The 21,401-nt window shown below is 46.3% G+C and overlaps 1 protein-coding gene across 5 annotated transcripts; it reads right to left on the reverse strand.

Moving 5' to 3' along the window:
- Positions 1–1,249: 1,249 nt before the first annotated feature.
- TPRA1 (transmembrane protein adipocyte associated 1) lies at positions 1,250–18,581 on the reverse strand. Of its 5 annotated transcripts, none has more exons than XM_048315720.1 (11): positions 18,475–18,581; positions 14,349–14,551; positions 14,066–14,198; positions 11,061–11,147; positions 9,797–9,869; positions 8,752–8,831; positions 7,553–7,663; positions 7,067–7,127; positions 5,917–6,019; positions 5,240–5,320; positions 1,250–4,154 (listed from the first exon to the last, which is right to left on the reverse strand). In XM_048315720.1, exons 2-11 carry the CDS (start codon positions 14,537–14,539, stop codon positions 3,920–3,922), a joined length of 1,155 nt encoding a protein of 384 aa, XP_048171677.1. In that variant the 5' UTR covers positions 14,540–14,551; positions 18,475–18,581; the 3' UTR covers positions 1,250–3,919. The 5 variants fall into 5 exon arrangements, with proteins under 5 accessions (XP_048171677.1, XP_048171676.1, XP_048171675.1 ...); XM_048315719.1 differs by lacking the exon at positions 18,475–18,581 and adding an exon at positions 18,148–18,277; XM_048315718.1 differs by lacking the exon at positions 18,475–18,581 and adding an exon at positions 18,128–18,277.
- Between the last annotated feature and the right edge of the window lie 2,820 nt (positions 18,582–21,401).

Below are 21,401 nucleotides of genomic sequence, written 5' to 3' on the forward strand. Positions count from 1 at the left end.
CGGGGCGCCAACGCGCCTCCGGGCCAGCGGAGAGTCCCGCTCCTGTCCCGGTGTGCCTGCCCTCCACACCGCCCAGGGAGCGAGCCCCTACAACTTCCACCGCTACACGTCCAGCTCAGGGGGTTTTCCCAAGTTGAGGGAGGATGACCTCTCGTCAGATACAGCAGCTGCGCTGTGGGCAGAATTCACCTCTGCTCCTTCCAGCCACCCTGCTCCAGCGAGACCCTGCCGGCACCTGCTGTGACACGCACGGGTGGGTCCTGCATGGGTCAGGCCACGGCTGATACAGTCCCCGTTGCCAGGCATGGCTGATCCACAGTCTGAACCAAAGGAATGAGATAATGCAACACAGAGGCAGCTGGACCAAGAAATAACAGCTTTGGAGGATCTTTCTTTTTCAACCAAGCTTTCTGCATTCCCAGAAATAGGGGCCAGTTGGTATCGTGCTACTTATCGACTCAACACACCACTCCTCAGTAGTGCATGGGAGCAGTTTTAACTGTTTAATCCTCACTGCAGTTAATGTGGCAACCAGAGCTTTGCCTCAGAGTGGGACTTGGGCCAGCATGAAAGGAGTATCTGGGACTCTGCACCCCCCAAGCCCCCCCTGTATATCCAGGCCTCTTCTAGAGCACATTCCTGGAAGCAGGGAATATTTTTGTTAATTGTGCAGTACCTTGTATGCTGGAGACTTGGCCCATGCCTTGAGTTCTCAAGACAAGGGCACTGCAATCATGCACCAGCAGCTGTTTGCACCCCAGAAACACTGCACACAGCCAGGCAAGAGCACAGGAGGGGCTGAAGCTCCCTCGCAGAACACACTCACCTGCCTTCTGCTCATTTCTTATCTGCCACCTGCTCACTTCATTTGACAGCACCCAGTTTTTTGTACTGAGAGTCCATGAACAGATATTCCTTATTCACCTCTTCTGTTCTCTCTAAGGATTTCACAGGCCTACACCACTGCTCTTCCAGGCTGGCAAATTCTCAACCATTTAATTACTCCTCCAGAAGTCCTTCTGTAACTGTGCTTATTCCTGTCATCCTTCCCTAGGCCCTTTCCAGGTGTAACTCCAGCCAGGTGGCAGACATCACCTGCAAGGATCCAGCAGGAAGAGTGGGCAAAGGCAAACAAAACCACATCACATCTGTACCCATGCCTTCCTGCAATCTTTTTTTTTTTTTTTCTTAAATCTTCAAGTTATTTTTTCTCCCCGATCTGTCTCATTTGAGAAATAAAGTATGACCATTTATGCCAAACTTAATTTTATATATTTTACAAAGAAAAATATACATTTATTCTATATTTTCTTTTTACCACCCCTTCCACACATAACACACTTCTGCTCAAGAACCACTTTAAAGATGGCCCAAAGCATTATATATACATAAATACACAACAGGAGGAAGGTCAATCCATGACCTAGTGCAGAAGCTCCTCAGCAGCAGAACATGGGACATTCCAGAAATACTGGAGTCCTGCCAGCAAAGGGCAGGATGGATGTGTTGACAACCTGCACAGGTGATCCTTCAGCACTGAATTTAGATGGTAAAAAGGCAAATTCATAACAGGCTCTTCACATCATCAAGGAGGGCAGGTAAGTCCTTTCAGTCAGGGTGTTGAAAGTCAACAAACACTCCTTGGGATGGAAAAGCAGTTGCTCCTTTAGTTCTCAACTGCTTTGAAATCTTCATCTCTCTTGACTCTGTCCAAGGCCCAGGGAAGCTTTGCAGGTTCCCCCACCCTTTCTAACCAACAGCAGCTTGGGATCAGTGTTGTAAGCAGCATTAGGAGCAGCAGCACAGCCAGTTAGGCATCACATCATCCATCCCTTTTACAGCAAGCAGTCCAGCATGGCTCAGGCTGACTCACAGCAGTGACAGAGGAGCATGGAACACTCCTCTAATGTGGCAAAGGCTGACTTGGCCAGCTGCTTGTCCAGCCCTTGCAGTCATTGCATGAAGTGGAAATGAGAAAGCCTGTGACCTACAAGAAACTAGTCAGCTCTAGCACACAGACAGATGGAAGCCTTTTTTCCCCCAAAAGTAAATTAAAAAAAAAAAAAAGGGGAGGGTGTGTAGGGGCATTGTTTGTTTTCAAGGTGCCAGTGCTACTTAGGCCTACAGGGCAAAGTCCCCAGGCAGACAGAGAAGCTGCATTGCTCATTAACAAAAAAAAGATAAGCAAAGGCCTGCATAGTTTTGGCAATCAATATGAACTTCATGTTCTTACCCATGTTTTCTTTCCCTGTGGTGGGAACACCTGGTAGTGAACACCTTCCTCTACCTGCTAATGATCCAAACCAACACCTCCACACTGCACCCTGCATAACAATTTCCCAGAAACTCTTACCTCAGTATTCTTCAGGAACAGCAGTAAGTTGAGGCAAGAGATTCACACAGGTCCCTAACATTGCAAATTCCCTCTTTCTACCATCCCTAGTGGAAAGTTGCTTATAGCAGATCTCCACCTACCTGGAGGACTCAGGTAGGAAAGCACCCCCAAAGCTAGAGGAATATTCATCTTCATCCTTGGAAAGCACAGGATATCCCAGAAACCAGACTGATGCAGCCTTTATATGAACAGTCGCTGGATTGGAACACCACGTCTTGAAACTGCATGCCAGACAGCTCAGACAACAGTCCCTTTTCCAGCATGGAAGAGGTTAATAAGAAGTGCCAGAAAGTCTTTGAAAGGACCACTTTCCACATGCACATAAGTATTTTCAACATATCAAGCCATAAAACTTACTCAGACCAGCAGCAGTCTGGGGATCTGAACTGCAACGTAAGGGGACACTGCCAGAGATACACAACCATCTCCCACTCCTCTCCCACTGGAGCACACCAGCCAGCTTGATTCTAGCACCCCTAAGGTGTTTGAGTTTCCAGTCACTATATTCTGACAGCTTGGACTCATCATAGGCTTCTGCTCTGCCTCAAGCACCTGAATGTCTCTGGAGCCTTCATCTGCAGAGTCATCTTCCTCCTCCACAGCACTCCCTGAGCCCCTGCCAAAGCCGTGAAGCAGGGTGCAGATGGAAAATGCACCTACCTCACAGGTTTTACTCTTGAAACTCAGCTCTGATTCAGTGTTGTTACTTAAGATTTTCCTGTGAGCTCAAATGCACAGCTCTACAGCCTCCACAGATTGGTTCACAGCTCCTGCTAGACAGCAGCACTGTCTGTCCTTCTGTCTCCCTGCTGTTCAGTCACTTCACATCCATGCTGTGAGCTACCAGCCTTCTCCAAATGTTCCCTGGACACAGAGAACAGTTAATTCCTCCTCATACCTCTTTTCCCCCACACACTCAGAACACTCCTTTTAACCACTAGCAACTTCAATTCACAATTTTCATCAGTGTTAGCTGAAACCAGGGGTGAGCCCCAGTGACCAGCCTCCCTCTTCAGATACTATCACCACCTGTGTTGTTGCATTATGGCAAGATGCAGGCAGCCATGCTGCTTGAAAAAGCCCAGGAAGACCATCTTTGGTTTCAACCACCAAAATCGTGCTATATATGTACAATACAGCAGTCAAATCGGCACCCTCATCCCTAAAAACCATTCCCTTAAGTGGCAGATGAGTGCTTTCAGTCACTGAAATGGAAGAGGTGCCAGCCAGGGCTATCTTCTGGGTTATATTCACATCTGGAACATGGAAGATCAGGAAAGTTCAGTGTTTAAAGGTTTATGAACAAAACTGCTCTACATTGTTCTCAGGTAGAAACAAAGTGCTCTTCCCAAAAGGGTCTGGGCTGCCAACTTAGTTCCATGATAGGTTTTGGAAATCCTAAAGACAAGAGGAAAGCTGTGGCAGGTAGCCAAGGACAGATTTCCAGTGGACATTCTAACAGCTGTGATATCAGGGAGTGTGGAAGGAAAGGAATGAGGCATCATATGATTCAGGTGTCCTGCCTCAGGCATTGATAGATTTCCAGCGGTCACTGTCTATGCTGTTGATGCTTCCCACGTGATATGGCATAGAGGCCACGTCGTCCAGGTAGGCTGTGGTGTCAATCTGAGTGCTTGAGTAGAACCCAGAATCCATTCCTTCCTTCTTGGCAACAGCATAAGGGTGGGGTAGGTGCACATCCACATCCTCAGGTTCATCCACCTGACATTTGTAGGAGAAAAGGATCTTTGGTTCAGACCTGAAGTAAAGAAAGATTTAAAATGCATGTTTAACCAATGTGGTATCACAGCCACCTATCCTTAACTGAAACTCATCAGCACTAAGAAATTGTGCATTCAGACCTTAAACACCCTTTAAATGAGCTTTTGGTCTAGAAATCTGTGGCAGAGTACATAAAGTAATGCTAAATGAAGCTTCAGATGAAGTCACTTAACAGAAATACACGTGGCAGAATCCTGACTTTACTGTGGGAGAAGTGTTCTCATCTTTGGGAGTTTTGAATTACTATGGGCAACAGCACACAAACACTACTGAACTCCACAGCAGCCTGGCTACTGACACCAAAATGAGTCACAACAGGAGTACACTTCAAGTTCCACCAGTGCACACCATGAAAACCAAAACACAAACACTTGTGGATCAGCAGTTTCCATCTTTAACTCCAGACAGTGTTCCCTTCTAATTTCAAAGGGATGCAGAGGTACATTTTTATATTTTAGAAGTAATTTATGTTCTTAGTTATTTTAAAGCCGGCTGTTTCTTGCTAATGACCAACAAATACTAAACCCTACAATAAACCACTCGAGTTTTTGCACCAAGGTGCAGTTCCTGTGAGTGGCCACACGGCGGCGACCCCGGCCCGAGAATCGCCCTTCCCAGAGCTTTTCACTGGTGATTTTTGGGCCCATGGTGGAGTCCTCGGCAGAAGAGTTACTCAACCTCCACATCCTTTCTACAAATTTACACCAAATACCACACAGAAGACCGTTTAAGCTCCCAGGACTCAATCCCTCATTAAGCATTTAGCTATCAACTTCAGCAGAAAAGCTTTGTACTACACAGGATGCTGATGCTGAAGAAGTGATCCTCTGACGTGTGTGAGAGCAATACAGCCATCAGCTCTGCTCTGCATACAAAGGAGCCCTGCACAGAAGTAAGCAGCCCCGGGTCACACAAGAAATTCTTCAAGGGCAGAAATTGAGACTGGTTCTCTAACTGGCCTTCTAGTTGCTGTCTTTATTGTACAGACTGAGAGAACCTGAGTGCAAAACAACTAAATGAAAATATATACACCCATCTGAACTCCTGTTCCTGGCTACTCACCCAAAGAAACCTTTCAGGAATGCCACATAGATGAGAGGTGCAAAGAAGCTGAAGTAAAGGAACGTGGTAGCATCAACACAGCTGTCAACAGCAAAAGGGAACAGGAAGGGATTTAGCACTCGAGCACAATACAGGTAACACCACTCACATCCTCCCAAATGATCCGATTTCCCTCCAAAGTGTCCAGAGATCAACAAAAGTCATGCTAAACAAATTTAAACTGATGCAAAGTAACAACCATTGTCATCAACATGTGTCACTGCTTCTAGACACTCAGGGGAACCATGCCAAAACCCAAGGTCTGACCAAGAGCAGAGTTTCAGTGCTCCCAAATTTGACTCGCAGATCTGACACTGATCCCTGCAGAACGAGACTCCAAATATAAGGGTGTCTCCGTATTTCTAGCAAATGGACTTTCCTCTCTTATTACCTACTAATGGCCAGACATCAGTGAATTCACACCACCTCAAGAGCACTGCAGCCCATGCAGCTCCACAACCTCTCCACTGGGAGTTTCCTGATTACTTAGAGGTCTTTTGGCACAAAACAGAACCAACAGGTTTATTCCTTCTTAGGAACACAGCATAGGTTTGTTTTCTTGGGAGAGGCAGTGTTGAAGGACACTCAAACACAACACAAGATCCAGGGCTGCAGACCTCCTCCCCCGGTGTACATACCACAGTCCTTCTATGATATCCACACAGAGGAGGGCACTGCCCAGGCCCTGCACCAGGTTCAGCAGTGCCAGAATGCCAGCATAAACATAAAAACTCTTCCTGGCTGTGGGAAAGACACGGATACACATGAAGCTCAACCTCAAACACCAGACCAGTGGAAATCTGTTTGATGGAGATGCCAAATCCAACAGAAGCTTCTCACCACCTTGTCTCTTTAAGAACTGCTGAAGAATTAAGACTGCATTTTCCTGTCCCATGCTGGCAGGATTGATGGTGGTATAATGGACTAAACCATACCCTCCTGCATGTGTATATTACACACAGAAGATGGGTTTTGAAAGCATGGTTATGGCAACACATGCAAAGATTTACTGGCAAGCGCCTGCAACCAGTGTCAGTCACATAACTGAATGCAAGAAAAACAAACAAAGACAACCCAGCTGAACCAGAAGCTGTGCCCTTCCAATGTACAGCACTAATAAAACTGCTCAGGAGACCCTGACAGGAGCAGCAGGGTATGCTGGACACCAGGCAGATCAGGCCCAGGACCTGTGCCTGTGACATACATATCCCCTCCCTCAGGGTACCCACACATGAATGCCAACACTAGTTAGAGAGAGAAGAGCTCAGCACAAACACTTTAATAACAGCTCTATTCAAGAACTGTAGATATTATGCAACAACAACAAAAAAACAAGCAAACAAGCATCTTAATAAAGTAAAAGCCCAGATAAAAACTGTTGAGCAGCTCCCACTTAGCCTTCCCTTCCCAGGGGATGACTAGCATGCACACTTTAACATCCTGTGTGCATTTCAAAGGAAGCTGTTATTAAGAAGCCATTTCTTAAGGTTCTCAGAAGATTACATATTTACATAATACCTGTATCATTAACTGAGCAGTAGGTCTTGTTTTCTTATGTAATTGTCTAGCTACTAAAGTAGCAGTGTAACTGCTCTTACTCTGCTCTCCAAAAGACACAACGTACTAATTTTTCTAGGGATAAATTATCAGTCCTTTGCCATGTTATCTGAACCCTGAGACATGGAATGCATCTGCAGTATGAACACATACAGGAACCTTTTACTTCCACCTATGCTTTATCCTGATGCTGTACCCAACTATACTATGGAAAACACTACAGTTACTTACAAGGCAAAGAAATCCGGTCTTTCAGAGGAGTTTTTGGAAGAATCACCACCAAGGAATAGACCTGTTGAGACAAAGAACTAATAGTTCCATGGCTTCTTGGCACCTGAACTCAACAATCTTTTCAGGGATGGTGTGTGGTACCATGTACTCCCTACATGTCTCAAGGCAGAGGCACAAACCCTCAACATTAAACACAGCACAGATGGGAAGGCCCCACAACTCACCCCCATCAGCATAAAACAGCTGTCACTGAGAAACAAGGGAGGGAAGAACATCTGAGTTCAGCTGGAATCCAGCTGCCCCAGCTAACACCACTCTCATTGCACCTTTATTGCTTCAGCTTCCCCACCACAAGAGAAGCATCAATGCTGTGCTGTAGGAGGCAAGAGGGGGATTAGGGCATTACTGTACTCAAATCATCCTCCTTGCTCCATTTAGAAAACACAAAGAAGCCACCAGAGTGCATAACACATTCCCAGTACTTACCAGAAAGAAGAAACAGGAGCTGGCAAGCCAGAAGTGTCTCCCTCCATGGCCATAGATATTGAAGTCTTCTGCTGAGAGGTGGGCATCAGGGTACAGGATTTCCAGGGTGCCCTAGGAGAGAAGTGGCACCAACATGATTCTGTCACAGGTGGTATCCTCACTGAAATGCATGTCTGGACAAGGAACACTACATTTAAAGAAGTTCAAAAAACAGCTGGCCTGCCCCCACGACCCAACCAAGCCCTGCCCTGCTTAGACCAAGTTACGCTCACACAGAAGAGGAAGAAACTGAAGACAAGAAGTGAGGAGAAAACAAGTGGCAGGAATCTGCATCTGACAGAAACTGGCATCAGTGACATTCCAGATGAGAGACTGAGCTAGACATCGGATACAAGCACTTATCTAAAACAGACCAAGAGCTCCATTTCCATCTTTAAAGTAGACCTTTCTGCTGAAACATCCAGAATATCAGCTGGGGAAAGGACACTGTCTTGCACAGGAGCTACCATACAGACAGTGGAGACTGCTTGTACGCACTACTGAACCCAGATATAGCTCAAACACTTGATATTTTATGAGGCTCCTCCAACTTTATCATGTGGTAATGATCAGCTCACTGCCTCTGCAGCCAAGAGCCTGGTCCCAGAACAAAGCTCTGTGTGTTATTTTGGCGCTGCCCTGAGTACAGAGACATGGGCTGACCACTGACATGCCGAGGAGGAGAATAAACCCAGACACAGATTGCATTGTTCAGGGACATGAAGACACGTCTAATAAACTGAGCCAGCAAGCCAGCTGCTAGTCTGAAGAGAAGCAAGAGCTCTCAACTCTCATAGACTCGGCAGACAAGAGGCCACTGCAGTGCCCTTACTTGGCAAGCACATGGTTTTCAAGGCCCTTGAGGCCAGATCCAGAACTTGTGGCTCAGATGTGGAAAACCTCACTCTTGTTCCAAGATTCACTAAACAAGGCAATCCATCCAAACCTCATCTTACTTCTTCACCTTATCTGAGCTATTGATGCAGTAAAGAGGACAAGCAGATACTATCTGCTTATACACTGCCACAAGCATTCAGTCTTTCTCCAAATCCTCATCCAAAGAGCAAAGCTGCCTCTTTCAGATAGGAGTCACACTCTTAACTGCTTAACTTCAAGCCAAGTCCCTTCTTTTGCAAATTCTTCTGCTTCAACGTACTCACCTGGGTGACAGAATATGCCAGAGACAGCACAGTGGTGATTGCCAGCACACGTTTCACGCTCGACTTGCTCTCCAGGTGACCTGTAATTATGGGGTACAGAAGTGACTCAGGAAGTAATCCCAGCACTGGTTAAAATCAGTTCTTTCCAGAACCAATAAAGGAAAACACTTGTATTTCCAGAGGCCTTCAAGGGAAGGTTAAAGCTCACTAAACCCTGTTTGGAGAGTTGAGCCTTTCACAGGCAAAATCCTACTTACAAAACAACAGATTTTAACTTGCTTTCCTCCTGTCCACACTAATACAGAGAAAACCACTAAGTCCTTCTGCTGGGGTTACAGGAAAGAAAAAAAAAAAGAAAAAAAAGCAATGACTCCAGCATCATGTACACTGAGATGCTATAAAGCTTCTCAGGGAGAAGAGTTGATGGGAGGCTGGGGTAGAGAAATCTCTACTGGAATATACTGAAGCAGGCAATTTCCAGAAGCTCCTTTCAACCTAAATTATTCTATGAGCACTCAAAAGATGAAAAGGATACTGCTCACATGTCCCACTGACAGATGCAACAGTGACACCTACCCTCCCCTCTACTCTGACCCACAGGGAGAGGCATTTTCACTTGCACAACTGAAAAAAGCAGAATTACAATTGCAGGTACAGATAAAGCATTTGAATGCAGCCAGGACAGATCAAACCAATCAAGGATGGGATAAAGGGGATAGAAGGGCCCATCCTAAATAAAATGGGGTTGAAGCAAAGATCAGACTGTTGATCTTGGCATAAAAATCTTACCTAAATTACTCCATCATACGAGTGCAGGACAAACAAAGCTCATGTAAACCCTTAAATGGCACAAGCCATAGATCTCTAAGGTATAATCAGGCCTTCAGCCATTTCTAACTACAACTCCACAATTTGTCCTTTGTATTTATTCTACAGCCTCCTCACTTTATAGAATCAGCACCACCATGAACTTACAGATGCAGCCTCTGTGGAAGGAAAGGGAATAGAAAACATTCAAAGCACTCAAAAACCTCCTGACACATACCAAAGGCAAGGCCTAGAATCACCACACTCAGTTCAATCGCCAGAAGGAAGAACCTTGTGATCTCCCACAGGATCTGAGGGATAACAGAGACCAGACAAACATGATTAGATGGAGCCAGGAACCAGTTTGAAGTTAATAAATCAAAACTCCAGGGGATAGCAACCTCTGAATGGCTGGTCATTTCTACAAGCACGTCTCACGCTTTGTAGGGATACTGATCACATGCTTGTTCCAAGCCCTGTTCGTGCCTGTGGAACAGAACAGTTGTGTGGGAACAAGCAAACAGCAGGTCTACAGAGAGGAAGTGGCCACAGTTTGCCTCAGCTGAGGATCTGTCACTTGTCTCAGGTATATTCTTGCTGCTGTGCTCCCAAAGAGCACAAGCCCATGACGATCTCAAAAGTATAGTATTAAACAAGGTCAGTTCTTAAAACTCCGTATTCTGCCCTCTTCCAAAGCTACTGGTCCTTAAATCTAAAGCATATTCAAGTAAAAAGCACGGCCCATTCCAGCCTGTCATTTGCAATCTCATGTTTTATTTGATGAAACAAGACCAATAAAAAGCAGGTGAGGCAACTTTTCAGGGAGTCATGCAATAAATCAGTGCCAAACCTAGAACAAGGACACAAATTCTGGCTTATTAACCCTTTATCTCTGAACACTGAATAGTACTCTCTCTTGAAGATACATAATATTTTAAGAGGCATTGGATAAGACACTTCTAATCCCAGCAAACACACAGTGTGTGTGTGCATATATATGAGAGGACACAGAAGAAACATAATAGACAGGATAGGACGTGTTTACAAAAAAAACTGTCAGTATCTGTCTTGCTACATGATTTCCCAGTTGCTGCACTCAGCAGCAACACCAGAGCAGAAGAAAAACACCTTTCCACCTCTTCTTCATTATTCAAGTCCTGGGCCTACATCTGTTGGACAGAGGTGAATAAAAATGCTACAAACATCCAGCCACTCGCAACAGCAGCTCTTTACCTCTTGCAAAAGAGAATCATTTCATCCCTGTAACAGGAAACTTTTGCTGCCACTATTTGTGTGTCTATTTTAGAAAATCCATTGTTTTACCATGCTGGATGTTGTGATGATTTAGATCCACCTATCAAAACAGGATTCCATAGTACACATAGCTGAAAGTACTGCAAAAAACCACATTATCCTTGCACACATGTAAGAGGGAAGCCAGAGCAGAGTGCTGTGATCAGAAGTACACAAAGCACAGCCTCTAACGTCAGTGTTGCACCTACCTTGTCAGCAACCATGGCAGCATCAGAGGCACTCACAGTCATGGAGACAACAGCTCGGGCAATGCCAACTAAAGCCACCACAAATACCTGCAAAAAAAGAGCAAAAGTGAGCTCATGTCAAAGGGCACATATGCAGTAGCGATCAGAAACCCTTCTAGAATACCATTTCCAGGTCAGCTTTCAAGTCTGATAATGAGTACTAAGAATTTCCTGTGGCAGACTAGAGTTAATTTCCTGAAACAGATTCCTCAGACCTCTTAGATAGGAGTACTGCCTTAGAATTTAGGAAGGAACAATTGCCTCAGCAGTCAGATTAAGCTCCAAAGAGTTCTTCACCCAGTCTTTACACCAGTATCTTTACAGTCTTCCCACCCTTCATTCCACTGGGGCAGGGGAGGAGAAAAAGAAACAGATAGAAAACATATCCTGAATTACAAAACCAAATGGTTGGTATGTCTGACTAAACCAATCACATCAGATACCAGAAACCACTCAATACCAACTACCCCACTACACAACTGTGACAAAATTAAACCTGCAGTTCTCTCACTCCACACTGATAATGCTCAGAAATGCAGAGGAAAAGTCACCTGCAGCCACCAGCTTTAAAACATCTTACCCTGCTGCACAGTGCAACACAGATCTCACTCACTTCATGTACCATTTAAACATGACAGCTCAGCAAGGCTCAGTTACCCTGTGCTGTCACTGCCATACTATGCAATTAAGAGCTCAGCTGGATGTATCTACACTCCACTATGCAGACTTACACTTTAAGAAAGTGGATTTTTCCAGATAAAATTCTCTGAGTCCCAGGCTGATCCTAATGATGAAGGTAGGAGACAGCTAAACCTATCAGAGAACCAAGAGTCAAAGCTGATTCGAAGGTGGTTGCAGAATTGAAATGACCAATAAGTGACCCACAGATGAGTATCTCCTTAGAGGAAGAAGACATGGCAATGGCATGAAAGAAGAATACAACAATCCCTCCTGGGGTGGAGAACTCCATGACAAAACACTGACTAAAAATAAGGGTCCCTGAATATAATGGTGTTCTAGAGATGCAACAACTCACTGGAGCTGAGCACACACCTTTTTGTTTCCTCTCTAAGCAGGTAGAGACTCTTCCCAATCTGTTAACTTCACATTAATCACCAACTCCACAAGAAAGCAGTCCTTTAAGACATGACAAACAGTCAATTTAAAGGAAGTCCTTGCAGAACACACTTCCATCCTCATTTCCCAATAATATACTCAAGAAATGAATATGAAACTGAGTTCAAGCATTTTCCTCTAAGACTGTGTGCTGGATTTGGCTGGGATAGAGTGAATTTCCTTCACAGTAGCTGTTATGGGGCTATGTTTGGGATTTTTGTGCTGAAAACTGTTGATAACACAAATGTTTTCACTACTGCTGCACTGCTCTTACACAGACTGTAAGGCATTTTTTGCCTCTCACCCCACTCCAGCAGCAAGTTGCCTGGAGGTGCACAAGAAGTTAAGAGGGGACAACTGGGACAGTTGAACCCAACTGGCCCAAGGAATATCCCATATGGCATCATGCTCAGCACATAAAGCCAGGAAGAAGGAGGAAGGAAAAGACTTTCAAAGTGATGGTGTTTGTCTTCCCCAGTAACCATGTGATGGAGCCCTGCTTTCCTGGAAACAGCTGAACACCAGCCTGCCCATGGAAAGTGGTAAATGAATGCCTTGCTTTGCTTTCCCTGTGTGCACAGCTTTTGCTTTGGCTTATTAAACTGTGTTTATCTCAACCCACAAGTTTTCTCACTTTTACTCTTCTGATGCTCTCCCCTGTTCCAGTGAGGGGGCGTGAGAGAGCAGCTATGTGGGGCTGAGTTGCCATCCAGAGTATAAAGTCAGTTCACTTTCCTCTCTTTGGTTTATCAAGAGTTTTGTTTTTCAAAGCCTTTGGCACAAACTTCTACTGATCATGTGCATTACTGGAAAAATGTAGGAAGGTTTAAATCCAGACTGGAAAGGGATGGTAATATTTTTTAAAGGTTGAAACATTTGTGTGTACACATGGTTATCCAAAATTGTGCAGAAGCCCGGAACCCCAACACATAGCCTGAAAGAGCTAACAAGACTTCCCAATGTGAAGGTGAGGCTACCAGGTCAGATTTGGTTTTGAGCTTCTTGGGCTTTGCCATGGCAGTACCTGTACAGACCAGGGAAAGAGGTGTCCATCTAATCCAACTCAAACACACATTCACTTCCACAGCCTGTACTAACCTCACTGAGGAAGAGCAACCACATGTTACATACTGAGGCAAGCCAGGGTATCAAAAAGCTTCTGAATGGTCTTTTTAAACTAATTCAGGTAGGTTCTTGCACTTATGATATCCAGTAAGCAGTATCACAGGGCATCACAGAACTGGTGAGAGGAGAACAGCAAGATCTTAGATGTTTGTGAACTGTAACTGTACTGTATATTCTGTTTCCACCTTAAGAACTATCAAGAACATGATCAAGTCAGGGGCCACTTTGACATGATATGAAAGAAACTAACAGGGTTGGATTTCTACATTCCCAGACTAACCAGAACCCCTGTCACATCACCATTTTCTCCAGCAGATGACCAAGCTTTTCAACAGCTTCACCCAAATTATTCTCCTTTCCCTACCTCAATGAAAAGCTGGGTTTGTGTCCCATGCTACTTACTGCAAGGAGCAAAGAAAGCATAAGATACTAGATTCCAAGGCATCAAAGCAACAAAGGAAGAAAAAAAGGAAAAGAAAAATGAAATCACCACAGGAGAACAAAATCCACTCAAATCCAGCAGATATGGTCCCAGTATCTACTAAGAGCTGAACTCAGAGTGCAAAAAAAAGTCTATGTCTACTTCTTCTAGTACACCTTCAACAAAAAGCAGATTTTATCCCTGCAAGAGCCCGTCTAGGCTCTCTCCACTAGTTCAGTGACATTGTTCATGAGTGGTAATTAAAAAAACAGTCCTCAGTTCAAAGGCACAGAATGGTACTCACTAGTATGTAGAATGTAGTGAAGATTGGGCTGGAAGTGACCCGGATTTTGGCCCTGGCAGAGGGCAGCTTCCAGAGCAGAAACATAAAGAAAAGCACATTGGGAACCAGGAGGAGAAGATCCCAGTAGCGGACTCTGCAAAAAGTAAGACAGGTTTTATCCCTGTTCTTCAGCCTCTAGAAGGGAAGGCACCAGCCCCAGTCCCTTCCCAACCAAACTGAGAAACAAACAAAGCTCTTTCCCTTGGTCCAGGGTCAGACTGTGGTCCCATTTCCTCCAACTCACCTGGACTTCCCAATGTCTTCATAGAGCAACAACAGGCACTTGTGTGGCACTGTGATGTTCGTGTCGTTGATCACCTGCGTTGTCATCGGGGAGAGAGTTGTCACATTATCCAGTGCTGTCACCAGGGCAGTTGAATGTGTGATGTTGTCAGACACAGAGAATGTCATCACAGACATCATGGACTGGAACATCCTGTCTTCCTTCTGGTCCAGGTCAAGCAGAGCAAGACAATCACAGCAGGGAAAATAAGCAATATTAAATCAGTTGTGAGTCAGAGCTAAAAAAACACATCCTTGACATTAAGCCCCTGCACAACTGCTTCCTGCTTGGTATAGCCAATTATCATCATGTCAAAGACTGTATTACACAATGAAATGCCACCTGCCCTAAGTCTGAACACAGCCATTAGAGTGGTCAGCACAAAACCACACTTCGATATCACAGTAACAAGCACCTTCAAATGGTGCTATGGAGGATAAATCTTGTGATTATCTGAGCTTTGGCATATTCCTAGAAGAAATCAAGACTCGACAGCAATACATGGCATCATCAGATGGAGACAAAAACCCTACTTTACCAGGACACTCATTCTTGGTCCCAAGATCAAGAAGTGACAGTCAATGACTTGATTTCAACTACTGGAAAGAAAAGATGAAGGCCCCTACCGAAAACCCATTGCTGTTACCAACCATGAAGTCTGAGAGCAGGGAGAGCCTCACATACCCCCACCTAAAGGGACTGTACAGAGTCTTCACCTTTCAAACCCAGCACTGGCAAAAACCAAGATTCAGCATTCTTTTTCTAACACTTTGCAAGACACCAGAACTATTCTGGTTTTGAGCAAATCTCTTCCCACTTTAAAGCAGAACCCTGACTGTTAAGGTACTTCAGTAGCTACAAGATGAATACAAACACAGGGTCCAATCACCCCTCCTGACAATGCCTAAAGAAGAAATCACAGACAACCCACAGATGCAAAAATGATAAATCTCTTGTCAGCCAACATCTTAAAGATGCACATTGCCAGGGACAGCACTTGAACAGTCTGTGTGTTATAGCTAATCCAGGATTTATCTCAAAAAAAATTCTCCCTGTTTGACTCCAGCCCTGACTTGCGTGCTGAAAACTGACAGCCCCCATGACAGGGCTGAGAAGGTATTTTCCCTTAGAGGTTCTGGGTGAGTCACAAGCTGGAAAGCATCAGCACAGTCCTGTGTCATCTGCTGAGCTCTTAGAGTTCAGTAGCACCTTCTCCACAAATTGCTCGAGACTGTCAGTAACAGGCTCTTCTTTCCCTTCAGAGACTGAGACTCTTCCCAGGTTCTCTAAGGGGCAAGGGAATTATCCCACCCTCAGCCAACAAACCCTCCCTTTGATTCATCCTTGCTGACAGATACTCCCTGAGCTGGGATTTTCTTTTGTGACTGCCGAATGCTGTGCTGCATGAGAGGCATCACAGTAAATAAACACACAGACCTGGAAGGAGCAACTTCATGCCAAGATGGCAAAACCTGGGCCAAAATATTCTGCTTCTCAGATGTTCCAGCAAACAACCTTCACATTCAAAACTTATCTCTGGAAATGTCCTCTCTTCCCTCCAGCTACTCACATCTCTGAACTGTTAAGAGAAGGATTTTCTCAACAATTTTGCTCCACTCTCTTCCTCTGTAACACCACTACATCCCAGTAGAAGTGAGGGCAAGTACGGTCACATTTCCAACACAGAAAAATTTCTACATGATTTTTTAAAAAGATGGGAAAAAGTAGAGAAAAACCTCACAGACCACGGGCAGAATAACATTAGCAACTGTGAACCATCACAACCTCCTAGCAGCTCTTCTGGGACAAAAATTCCATCTGCCTGTCACACTGAAAAGAGCTCAAACATAAAGCTGTGAGAGATTTACATCAGAAAAACAACTTCTTATGAAAAGAGCAAACAGGCTCCATTATTTTTCGCTAGAAGCCACCACTATCACACAACAGCAGCTGCTGCTAAGGAGAGGAGTTGGCCACACATAACAGAACTCTAGTCACAAGGTTTCAAAGGGCAAAGCAGAATCAAGCTCACCTCTCAGCCAGGCTGCTTGCTACAGCCTGGTACTTGTTTTTGTCCTCCCCAGGTAAAGTGTACACAAAGCAGAGTAACAGAACATCCAACATGATAAGAAAGGGCAGCCAAGACCATCAGACACTGTGGTCATGCTTTTCTAATAGCTAAGGCCTACAGCAAGGATGTGGAGAACTGGCCCACTCCTGTCCAAATCAACAGCAAAAATCCCACAGCAACAGGACCAGGAACTGATGGAAAGGATCCAGCTAGGGGTTGTCATTCCCAGCAACACTGCTCCTTTCAGCACACTGTCCTCACCCTGTCTAGTCCTAAATAAATCCAGTCAGCTGAACATATCCAAGAGCTCACTCGCCACACCCTGCCTCCACAGAACTGCCCGCTTCAGCCAGCCCAGCCCATGCAATGGGGTAAAATCACCCAGAACTGCATGAAAAGAAATCAGTACTGCAGTCGTGGTCCCCCCTTTTCATCCAGCAGGCAGCTCTGTACACCAGAAAACAAAATAAGATGTTTTTCTATACTCCAAATGAAGTCAGGCTGACTTGGTCGAAGCCAATCCCTCACTCCAGGCCCTGGACAAGCTGCATTTGGAGCAAGACCACAGGCATGAATCCTGGGCTGCAGTGACAGAGCTCTCAGAAAGGCTCTGCTGCACCTTCAGGGAAATGTTATCTCACCAATGGATATTGTTCCTCGAATCATGGCACTGTAACAATATCAGAGCTCAGTGAAATTCAGAGCTCACATCACTGGCAATTCTGTCTTCTTTCAAAGCCCACCTACAGAAAGGTGAATTACACACTACACAAGTTGCAGCTGTAATAAAAAATCGAAACATTTATTTCTTTCTGCAAACAGCATCAGAAAGTCTCTTAAGTACAGATCGTGATAGGATTAGGACTGCTTCTTAAAATACTCTATTTGTGCGATAAAAACTGCACTCACCAGATGCCTGCTCAAATACAACTGTTACTGCAGTAACTTAAATGCTTAAAAATACTCCAGAACACTAAAAGTAAAAAAACAACAACAACAACAAAATCCCCACCAACATAAAAAAGAAAAAAATAAGCCTTTTTTTGTTCTCATCCATTTTAAGAAGGCTTTTCGACCCTCTGTTTTGCTCACAACAACTGCATTTTTCATTTCACTCTTAGAACTTAAGACAGGCGTTTACCCTCAGTGATCGTTTTTAGTTTTAGTCTCACATCTCATTCTGAACTAAGATTAAAAAGAAAGCAACTACAACGGGGGAAAATAAACCGAAGAATAATACCGAAAGCAGAAGTATCAACAACAAGCCCAAACCCTCAGAGACAGAGAACCCTAGCCCAGAGGTGGATTTTAGAAATGCATATCCCGGAGTTTTTTCTGTTTTGGTTTTGATTCCTCTGGAAGGCGGGTGCACAACACGCAAGAGAAGTAGCAGTGCGTGGTCACTTGGTTCTAGGCTGGCGAGGACGCGCCGCCTGCTTCCCAGGCTGCTAAAGCAACACAGCTGGAGACGCGCCGCAGTTCCACCCCACCTCAGCTGCCCAGCGGTGCCCCTGAGGCTCCGGCCATGGGGCTCCCGGGGCTGCACTGGGCGGCCCTCGGAGGCCCGCGGCCCCCGCGCAGCACGGCCCCGCCGCCCCGCTCTGAGGCGCCCCAGCGTCCCTCCCTCCCTCCCCGTTACCCCCTCCCGCCGGCCCCACTCCGCTCGTACCCGCCGGGCCCCGCTCGCACCCGGCCCCGCTCCCGCCGCCGCTCAGTCCCGGGGCCCCGGCCCCGCCATCCCAGCCCCGGCCCTGCCGCTCCCCTCAGCCAGGGAGCGTCGCTGAAGAGCGGCCCGAGCGCAGCGCCGCGCAGCCAAGCACAGCCGCTGCCGCCACAGCGAGCCCAGGGGCGCTATTGAGAGACGGTCCCCAAGAGGGCTCCGGATGGACCAATCAGAGAGCAGAAGCTGTCAAAGGGGCCAAAAGAAACAGCGGAGCGAGCCAATAGAAAGGGCCGGGAGGCGGGACCAAGGGGGCAGGCCCGCCGCGCTTTAAAGGCGCCTCGTCCCCCACCCACCTGTGGGTCCCCAGCGCGGGGTCGGTGGGGATGGGCAAGAAAGTGACCCCGGGGTTCGGCGGGTCCGGCGGTCTCGAGTCCGTCCTTGCCGGGCAGGCTCTGTCCTTTACAGCCTGATCCCACCTCCTGGGCCAGCCCGCACAGCACAGCCTACCACCCAACAGCGAGCGCTCTGCGATCCAGCACCCACCGTCACACACCTCCGGGGGGGAAGCAGGATGCACCTGCGCAGGAATTCTGTACGGCCTGTGGCGGCAAGGCAGGGCAGTTAATAATTGAAGGAGATCCGATAATAAGTCCCTGCGGGGGAGAATGATTAACAGCCTTGGAGTTTGGCTTTTAAGGACAGTTTAAAGCTGACTGAAGAAACTTGGCGTAGTTTGGACAGCAGCTGCTAAAGGGAAACACGATCAATAATTAGCAGTGCAAATACCAGGCAGACAAAAGAGACACTTAGTATAGTAAACAAGGAAGTAACTGTGACAAATGAGCCAAGATTTATATAGGAAATTAAAGGAAATAGCCAGCTAAGCACCAGCACGTTATTCTCAGCAGTAAGAGCTGGCTGACAGGGAAGTTTCAAGGAGAATGTTTGTTATCTGAGTCATTGCGAGGACTGGAGGATACATTCTGGCATGGTTTTCTACCTGTGGCTCACCCGTGGCTGCAGGGTTTGCTTCTGTAGGAATGCAAGGCTTTTGCTAAGCTGAAGTTTGCTGTACAGAGCCTACGCCTCCTTAGAAAATCCATACATTGGTCAAGTTTGCACGTTCTGCTCTAGCAAACACCACATACAGAGGGTTCCAGGCCCTCCTCACACACAGATCTTCCTCAGCTTAAATCTGCTTGATCCTCTTCTCAGGTCAAATTTTCCAGCTACACCTCAGCAAGCCTCATGAAGGTGTTGTACCTGGAGACTTGCCTGCCTCAGCCCAATTCCTCTGATTTCCACTGGGTTGAAACAGGTTTTCATGCTGGTGTCATGCCTTTGGAATGACATCAGGAGAAGCCAGTCCTTAGCTTGTCTCATCTCACGCTGTCATGCAGGTTAATGATATGTTGCAATATTTTGACACGTTCCATTTATGGATCCAAGCTCAAAGGCTTGGCTGACACCAAGATCTCTGAGTTACAGAAGGGACACTCCTGTTTAAAGAGAGGCGGAGTGTTTCTGCTTAAAAAGTGCCTTGGTAACAGACAAGTAAAATCCATGTCTTCTCACTTGTAGCCTCAGGCACTAACTAGTTGAACATGTTACCTCCCACATAACTGTGTCAGGAGAGATTTTGCTTTCCAATCCACCTGCTCCTCCCATCTGATTCAGTTTGAGGCTAGAGTCCAGTATTTTGGACACCAGATTCAAGAGCTGTTTCATGGTCAGGAGACTGCTGGGTGCCACTGCAAGGACTGTGACACTGCTTACGTGAAACAGGAGGTGGGGGATCCACACTTACGGTTCCTTTGTATTAACCAGCCTCGCCTGTCAGCCCCAACATGGTGTGTGCAAACATAACTCTCCTCTTCCACCTCCAAGGACTGCTCCATGCCCTTGACTGCACACATCCTTCCACTTCGGCTGAGCACTGCTGCTCTCTGTGTCATCTCCTCCAGCCAGTGCATAAAGATGGCAGGGCTCACTCCCTTTGTCCCTGCTGTGTCACTTGGTGTTGCCAGGCTGAAGCAGGACAAGGGGTGATGTTCAGGGCCCCAAGGAAAGCTGGCACTTGTTGCTGTACCTGCTGCAGCCTGCTGTGCTTTGACAGTCTCACTTGCCTTGCAAGTGTCAGAGGTGGAAGGTGCAGACATGGTGTCCAGGGCAGCATTACACCTTTGTATCATCACCAAATTCCACTCTTCTGGGACATTTTATCTCTCTCAGATACTCTGTCAGCTTTTATTAGATCAGTCTACTGAACAGGATATTACTTCTCATCTGAAACTGCTTTGCTGTTCAGGTGCTGAGCAACTGCAGGGACAGATGTGACTGTCTTGTTTCAGAGCTGTTCTACCAGCCTAGTGATTTCTAGTATTGGGCATAAATTTGCACCACAGCATACCACCTGAGCTGCTCTCCTGTGTCTCTGCCTTTTTTTTTTTTTTTTTCAAGGGGAATTCAGTCTCTAGAGCTCTTCCTGTGCTGCAAGAAGCCACGAGTTTGCAAAATCCTAGTGGTGTGATTGGATATTCAGGAGTCTGGTGCTCAGGTGAGGTCACCCCAGCGAGCCCTCTCACATACACCAGTCCATGTCTCCAGTGTAGCAGGAGCCCTGTCCCATACATGGCAGCATTTTAGGGATGGTTTTAGCTGCCCAAGCTCAGCTCTTGTCAAAGAGACAGAGCACCCCAGCTCAAGCACAGGACCACTTGTAGGTGGCACCCAAAGTTAGCAGTGAAAACATGGACATGGTGTGTGGTCTTCCAGGAAGGACAGACAGAAAAGCTGTCTGTCCACTCACCTGCCCAGTGCCTGGAGAGACAGTGGCACCCTGTGGTGACACTGGCTCATCACAGTGTGTCATCTGGGCCTTGTCAGACAGCACCACCTTAGCCAGGTCTTGGTCTGCCTTCCCTTAAGCCATAGAATCATTTAGGTTGGAAAAGACTGGACATTAGGAAATAATTCTTTATTGGAAGGGTGCTCAAGCCTTGAACAGGCTTCCCACGGAAGTGGTGGAATCACCATCCCAGGAAGTGCTCAAAAACGATGCAGATGTGGTGCTTAGAGACATGTTTTAGTGGCAGGCTTGGCAGGGCTGGGTTAACAGTTGGACTCAATGACCTTTGGGATCTTTTCCAACCTTCATGGTTCTGTGATTCTGTGACCTCTAAGATCATCAAGCCCATGGTGGTCTCTAGGACCCTACAAGTGGGGGCATCTTGGGGATGTCCCTGTGTCTGTTCCTCGCCAAGCACCAGCCAGCTCCCTG

This window comes from Corvus hawaiiensis, chromosome 11, assembly GCF_020740725.1.
Source record: "Corvus hawaiiensis isolate bCorHaw1 chromosome 11, bCorHaw1.pri.cur, whole genome shotgun sequence".
NCBI lineage: Eukaryota > Metazoa > Chordata > Aves > Passeriformes > Corvidae > Corvus > Corvus hawaiiensis.

Bases quoted from the DNA above. Each gene is read 5' to 3' on its own strand.
- TPRA1 (XM_048315720.1), bottom strand. From the start codon at position 14,539: ATGTTCCAGTCCATGATGTCTGTGATGACATTCTCTGTGTCTGACAAC. The intron at 9,870-11,060 runs GTAGGTGCAACA...GTTATCCCTCAG, and splicing joins CTGCCATGGTTGCTGACAAG to ATCCTGTGGGAGATCACAAG. The intron at 8,832-9,796 runs GTATGTGTCAGG...CCATAATTACAG, and splicing joins GATTCTAGGCCTTGCCTTTG to GTCACCTGGAGAGCAAGTCG.